Source organism: Cyprinodon variegatus, unplaced genomic scaffold (genome assembly GCF_000732505.1).
Source record: "Cyprinodon variegatus isolate N-32 unplaced genomic scaffold, C_variegatus-1.0 Scaffold896, whole genome shotgun sequence".
NCBI lineage: Eukaryota > Metazoa > Chordata > Actinopteri > Cyprinodontiformes > Cyprinodontidae > Cyprinodon > Cyprinodon variegatus.
Genome location: NW_015151349.1, coordinates 224,062 through 231,677, shown reverse-complemented (window position 1 = coordinate 231,677; position 7,616 = coordinate 224,062). Strand labels below are relative to the sequence as shown.

Genomic DNA, 7,616 nt, shown 5'->3' with positions numbered 1-7,616 from the left:
TTGAATTCAGAAAAAGATGTTGAAATGTCTGAAAGGTTGGGCACAGGCCAGAGCGTATCAGGAGATTGAGACCAGCAAGACCTCCCTCATCCTTGGCTCTATCTCAAAGAATTTTTAGAAATAGTCGAAAAATTTAGCTTTCAATTCATTTAGTGGCATCTGGCTGTCTTTTTTTTAAGGTTACTTTATACTTTGGAGCACATACTTTTTCACTTTTACTTGAGTACAGAGGTCGTGTTGAAACTTCAGCTTTTACCAGAGTGTTTTTAAACTGCAGTATCTATACTTCTACTTAAGTAACAAATGTGTGTACTTTTGACACCACTGCTGTGCCGTCATCAAGTTGGTAATAGTTGTCAGAAAGAAATATCTTAGCCTGGCCATTTTAGCCATTTTTAACAGTGTAAAAGAAGCAGGTAAATGTGACTCTCAGAGCTTGAATCTGTGAAATTCTAATAATTATTTAACTTAAAAATGTCATAAATTCTGAACGTGGAAGAAAGAACAAGACATGCATCAACTTCTTCTTCTACTTTCTCATTAAAGACTCAATCCGTTTGAAAAAGTTTAATACATCTCACCAATTAGAGGTCGCACAAGGTTCACTTAAAAGGAGAAAACCAAAAACAAAATTACAAATACACAGTTTGACACTGACACAATACATAAACAGACATGCAAGTAGCCTATTTCATTAAAACTAGACCAACATGAGACAATGGCCAAGGGAAAATAATTTAAACAGTCTAAACATAAAATAACTATTTTGGCTTTAACTCCACCACATTTTGGCATAAACTTGATAATTGCTTTAAGCGTCACAATCATATTAGCACAAAGTACATTATTCAATTACTTAATTCTAAAACTCTGGTAAGCAAAATATTCAGGAATGGTGTTGGAAAAAAATCCACATTTAAACAATAAAATGCAATTGAAGACAAAATGGAGACATTGAAATCAGTTTCCCCTCATATTTGTTGTCATGTAATATCATCATTATTGACATTCCTTCTTGGATAAACACTGATGGAGAGTTTTTGTTGAGATGTCGGGTGAGGTTTTGTGTGAGGTGAGCTGCAGGGAGCTCTACAAGCTGCATTAAAACACAGAAATGAACATAATCCACTGTAAACATGTTCTGCAACAAATATCACAACATAAACAGACAGAGAAGAAATTATCAATGAGGGGAATATTTTCTGGTTCCATTTACAGACTTGGGTTGCATCACATTAAAATTGGCACACAGAAGCAGCGATACAGACATGCAAACCTTACGTTTCTCTGTAGTTTTACTGGGTTTGTTAAAACTGTGTCAGGGGAAGAAGGAGAAAGACACATAGGGTATAAACACACAGGTTAACAGGTTCAAATAACCAGCGATGACCCTCTGCAGGCTGGGTGAGGTGTTGATGGTTACTTATGGTGAAAGAAGCTCGACGTTTTGGTCGCTGCAGCCATGAGCATATTAGCTTGGTTCTTGTGAGTTATACGAATCTAAAACAGAACAGCAGTTTGGGTCAGTAATGCATGTTTAAGTATTGATAAATAAGACATGTTTGTATACATTCATTTAAAAAAAAAGAAATCAAATTTAAGGTAGAATGCAGTAAAATTGCACTTCGAGGCTCTTATTTGTGCGTTAGCTGCAGATTTCAATGCATTTCATCGGGAGTTTTTGTTGCCAAGTAACTGTAAAGTGGAGGGAAATTCAATTATGCTTTGGAGATTTTTTTACAAAAATCAAAAAAAGGTGTCTAAAAAAGGGTGCCTATTACTGCGATTAGCTGGAAAATGCTTTGCCAGCCTTTTTCCACCTGGATCCCCGCTCTATTTGGCCCTCATGTCCGTCCATTGTCGAACAAACTTGCCCCCACTTCCTCACCTCCTCGGCCGTGTCTAGACCCACAGCTAGTTCCTGATTCTCCCTCTTGCGTTGTGGCGTGGAATAACATAGCACAGACCACGCTTCAATATTGGACATAAATCAAATATATCTGCGACAAGCTCACTGTGACACACTGCTGCAGGAGGATAACCAGCCCTTTACAGGTCCATAGGTTCCTTGCTCTGGAGAACAGAGTTTGGTGCTTTTATGCACTGTCACAAAGTCTCCATTAAAACAGAACAAAAGTAACTAGATTTGACGGTAGTTTACATACCTTGGCATTAATATTAGTTCCGGATATGATCAAATTTACCAAAAGAATTACACTTCAATAATTAATAAAAACCAAAGCACAGCTGGAACGATGGATGGATCTCCCACTATCTTTGATTGGCAGAGTTAACTCCATCAAAATTACTATATTATCTAAATTTATTAACTTATTCCAATGTGTCCCCTTAATCGTCCCAATGACATTTTTAAAAGATTTGAATCAAGCAATATCTGAATGTTTATGGTGAAGGAGGGTCCCAAGAGTTAAGCTTCTTACTTTACAGGTTCCCTATGCTAAAGGCCGATTAAATCTTCCAAATGTAAAAATTTCTGTGTTGCTACATGGAGAGAGTGGCCGGGTTTATGTTTTTTTTCTAGGTCCCAAAAAAAAAAGAAAATCAAACAATATTGGATGAAGAGTTTGTATGAGATATATATATATATATATATATAAAGAAAATAAAGGTGCAAGAGGTCAGAAAAGCACTAAGTTGGCAAACCTGCCTAAATATATGCTTTGCTAATGTCCCTATCCGCAACTAGAAAGAAAACAATGGAGGTGGGATTTCCTGAAAAGTAACCAATAACAGGCAGTTGAATTTCTCAGGTTGGTTCCTCCCTCAGTGATAAAAGTTTACAGAAACACGCACAGAAACAGATTCACAGGTGAGGAGGAGAGAATCTACAGGAGCATATAAAGCAGAAGAAATGCAGAGAAGGAGCATGGCCTCATGGTTGTGATATATTGGGGGCATTATGATGAATCTGTATGCAGAAGACATTCAAATGTGTGTGGAGAGTAGTTTACACATCTAAATATTTTTATTTAATTCTCAATACTTCTCTAAATAAAAGCATGAAATAAATATATCTAACATGACACTAAAAAGTTAATAAAAGTCATGTTTGTAATGTGAATCTGATTATTTATAGTTAGCAGATTAACCCGCCTTACCTCACAGGGAGGCTGCATCCAGGGCTCCCCGTCAATCTGCATTGGAAGAGCTTTTTTTGTGCTGAAATTAGAAACGGTAAGATACGGTTACATTTTATGACATAATACGTGTCCGTACAGCAAAAAGCAAACTAAACAGAGAAATGGAGTCCTGATCAGCATCATGACGGAAAACCAAACAACTGTTTAACAATATGCTGAAGCCAAATGACTCTCATTCCATTCATACGTTTCAATTTGCATGTTTTCTAAAGGCTTTGTTGGGCTACTGTATAAAGCCTCAACTCAACGCTATACCTGACATTTTGAATTGAAAAAGCTTCCTGGATGCGAAGCGAAATGTGTTCAAACTTGGAAACAAAGTCCAGTGGATTGTTTTTTAGCTTCTTTGGAATTAAGCTGTTAAAAAAACCTCAGGGGTTAGGGTTTAAAATAAGAATGGCTCGATGTTTTCATTGATAAACTGAGAGGAGCTTAGATCATGGTTTCATGCTGCAGCAGAAGGTCCAAACCTGATGGTGATTTCAGAGGTCTGTGCCAGTCTGTGACCGGCACTCTTCAGTCCAGTGTAGATCTGTCCCATCTCCAACGCTCCTTCCAGCCCCACCACCTCAAAACGTTTATCGCTTATATCTAAAAGACATAAAAAGTACTTCAATAGATTTCATGTTTTTTTTGTTTTTTTTACAGACAGTCTCTACAAGGTTATTGAGGAGACTCACCCTGTAAGACTGTTTTGAGAACTTCTCGGTCAGTGATGACTTCGCTGTGCACTGCTTCTGAAACACTATCCGCTTTCTTCGTTTCGCCCCAGAGGTTGGAGCCTCCATGCATGCTGGGTATGTTAAGGACAGCTATGCCCTCTAAAGACAAGTTGTCCAGGTTGAGAGGTTTTCCACAGCACTATAGAGCCAAAAAAACATTAAAATTAGTAAAAAACGATTAAAGATTTTAAACTATATCACAACAACTCCCTTTAAAAGCCCCTTTCACATTGGAGCAGGACCACATTGATAAAAACTAGAACATAGATGATATCAACAGTCTTAGAAAGCAATGCGCCCTCTCTAATATTAAACAGACATCATGTCCTGTAAATGCAGAGAAGGATGCCACCAAACAGCTGCAACAAACAACTTTGCATCTCCATGTCAAATAGTTTAAGTTAAGCTAGTGCACAACGTCAAACTCTGCATAAATAAATATGTATGAAGTAAATTCTGTTCCATAATTGCTGCCAAAAAACATGTTTTGTAAATGGAAATTCAATTAAAATGCAATTCAAAATGAGAACTTTGAAAATGTGTGCGGGATTGCCTTCGAGTCAATGAGTCGATGCAATCAACTGGTTTTCCTTAGATAGAAAACTTTGAACCTTTTTTGAAGGAACTTATATCTTCTTTTCTGTTTTTCTGTTTTTCCAGATCAATTGTTACAGATTGCATTCCTTTAAACGATTTTTTATTCAATTTTTTTGTATATGATTTCCTCTAAATGAGAAACGAAGAAGCCATCCAGTCGATGTACAAGGATGTCAGCAAAAACATTTTACTGGTCAATGTTCATGTCGAGAGAACCTTTGTATTTGGTTTGAAGTGAAGAGAAATCTCCAGCTGTCTACAGGCGAGAGGCAGAGTCCACCCTGGACAGGTCACCAGTCCATTGCAGAGCAATTTAAAAAATATTAAATCTGTAAATTTTTTTTGAATATAATAAAACATTTTTAGGAAAAATCTAATTTAAAATAAATCTAAAAAAAAAAACAACACATATTGTTGATTAAAACCTTTTTATTAAGTTTCATTTCTGGATTACATCTTTCCACCCAAATTTTCAGCTCTTTGCAACAATAATGGAATGAAATTCACCCCATACATATGGACACTGGTCATGGTTGCTTATATGCTGTCAGAGAGAAGCCCCATTGAGAGGTAAAATTATTTTTAGCACTTCCTCAAACGGTTTATATTTTTATCGGTTTTGTCAATCAAGTGATCTTATTGTGATCAGAGAAGAAATTATTTGGATTTGGTCCAAATAATTTCACTATACACATGAAATGAAGCTGTGGCAAGTATCCCCTACCTGCGTATCATTATTCAGGTAAGATTTCCTACATAACGGCCGTTATATCTCACCGAGCATTTATAAAACTAATAAAGACACGGAAACCTCTCAGGTAAAGGGGAAAATATAGCAAATCCTCAGAAAATATCCAGATAGAGTTACAGTATAACCCCTGCATGCATTATCATTAAGGTGGAATCGGGCTGGTCAGTGGCGCAGTGGGTAGCACTGCTGCCTTGCAGCAAGAGGCTTCTGGGTTTGGTTCCCGGCCCGGGGTCTTTTTGCATTGAGTTTGCATAGGTTTCCTGCATGGGTTCCCTGAGCATGCCTGTTAATTGACTTCTCTAAATTCTCCTAAGGTGTGACTGTGTGCGTGAATGGTTGTTTGTCCTGTTTGTCTCTGTGTTGCCCCTGCAAAGGACTGGCGACCTGTCCAGGGTGGACCCCGCATCTCGCCCGTAGACAACTGGAGATACGCACCAGTAGCCCTCATGACCCCGCTTTGGATAAGCGTGCAGAAAATGAATGGAAGGATGGAAGGAGAATAAATGGATTAAGGTGGAATGAATGGTAAAGCAGCAGAAAATTGTTTTGTTTAAACTCTTACCGTAATACTGAGACAATCCTTTAAATTCTTGCAAGAGGCTGAGATGGACTCGGAAGTTGCAAACTCAAAATACATCAGCTTGTTTTTCATTCTTGGGGAGAAAAAAACAAGAAAAAAGTTTTAGTTAAATGCTTAGGGTTAGAGGCTCACATAAAATGTTTAATTTAATTGGCTGTTATGGAAAAGTAACTGCAAATCGAATCCCTTGGCGTTAAGCTATGCCGAAGGTGTTCTCTACTGTTTGCATCGAGACGATGGCCGATCACAAAAACAGTTCAGCTCTTTAAAGGTCTCAAAGATCTCAAACAGACAATGATAGGTTGAATTTATACTCATCTAAACTAGTACACTGGAAAAACGATCTAGAAATAAGTAAAAATTTCTTAGACTGAGTGTATTTACCATTATTGTGAGTAGGTAAATGAGTAGCTTGCCAATGGAATTAGTATTTTTACTCTTAAAATAAGATAATTAGATTATATGCACTTGAAATAAGACAATGCAATTGTGTTTTCTTATTTAAATGCAAATTGTCTTGTTCCATTGGCAAAATCTCACTTTTACTTCCTTAATCCAAGAACAAATGCACCTATTTATAAAAAAAAAGAAAAGAAAAAAAAGACTTATCTAGATTTTTTCCAAGCGTATAAAAACAAGCGAAACTGTGGATAATTGAGGATAACGTCCCCGACTCATAAGAGTCCTCACCGGCTGTTGAACTTTTGTGGATGTTTCTCTCTCATGGAGTGAAAGCGATGAGCAATGGAGGCATCCTGCAAAGATTTTAGAATAATCATATTTAAAGAAAACATGCTCTTTAATACCGACTCGTGGTTGAAGGTGTGTTTGATGCCCTCACCACTCCAATAGAGAAATAGTTGTTCATGATCTCATACGGCACAGGGTCTCCTACATCCTGAGGGTTTTTAGGCGTCACCCTGATGCTCCAGCGATCCAGAGGAATCTTCTCGCTTTTCTCGATCTCCCTCAGGATTTCCTTCAAGTCCGACCCCTCGTATCCTTGCAATAGTTATGATGAAACAACGCTGTATCCCCATTGTTTAGTAAAACATTTTCATACAGGTTAATATTTGACTGTTTTACCTCCTCCCCAGCGTAGGCAGCGAGCCATGTCGTTTCCAGTTCCTAAAGGCAGCACAGCCACTGGAGGATGCCCCAAGATGTTCGCCTTGTCTGAAATCACAGTCATTGTTTCTGAGCTTTAAGACGTCCCTCTACAACATTAGTCCCACACTGGAAAAACTATCCAGAAATGGTAAAAATTTCTTAAATTAAATGTATTCACCCTTAATTTAAGCAGGTAAATGAGATGATCTGCAAATGTAATGACTATTTTTACTCTTAAAATAAGATAATTAGATAACATACACTTGAAATAAGACAATGCAATTGTTCCATTGGCAAAATGTCTCTCTTACTTCCTCAATCCAAGAACAAAGGCACTTACTTTAAGAAAAAATGTCTTATCTAGATTTCGATTTTTTTCCAGTGCATTACCCTTTTGAAAACCATACTGAGATCAGTCTGAGCTAAATGGCACGCAAAACTGGACCGGACCGTGCCAAACACAACTGAACCACGCTACTTCGTCAGGACACTGGAAAAACGATCTAGAAATATAACATATTATATAATAAGTTGGTCCAATACTCACTCTACTACAATAAAACCATTAGAAACATTATATAAACAAGCATTAAAAATACTGGATAAAAAACCATACCACTACCACCATTGTAGTATTCTGAGGAAATATCAGTTACTTACCTGGAACAATCTTATCAAATTCAAAAACATCTGTT

At 37.3% G+C, this 7,616-nt stretch overlaps 1 protein-coding gene across 1 annotated transcript in view; it reads right to left on the bottom strand.

Annotated features, from left to right (window-relative positions):
- Window positions 1–544: 544 nt before the first annotated feature.
- Window positions 545–7,616, bottom strand: part of dgka (diacylglycerol kinase alpha) — a 27,630-nt gene continuing 20,558 nt past the window's right edge. Inside the window, exons 17-24 of the mRNA XM_015397905.1 lie at window positions 6,898–6,987; window positions 6,653–6,813; window positions 6,502–6,566; window positions 5,794–5,884; window positions 3,842–4,022; window positions 3,632–3,752; window positions 3,120–3,180; window positions 545–1,500 (exon numbers count right to left, since the gene is read on the bottom strand). Of these exons, the coding sequence (XP_015253391.1) occupies window positions 1,420–1,500; window positions 3,120–3,180; window positions 3,632–3,752; window positions 3,842–4,022; window positions 5,794–5,884; window positions 6,502–6,566; window positions 6,653–6,813; window positions 6,898–6,987 (851 nt within the window). The 3' untranslated portion in view covers window positions 545–1,419. The remainder of the gene's footprint in view (window positions 1,501–3,119; window positions 3,181–3,631; window positions 3,753–3,841; window positions 4,023–5,793; window positions 5,885–6,501; window positions 6,567–6,652; window positions 6,814–6,897; window positions 6,988–7,616) is intronic.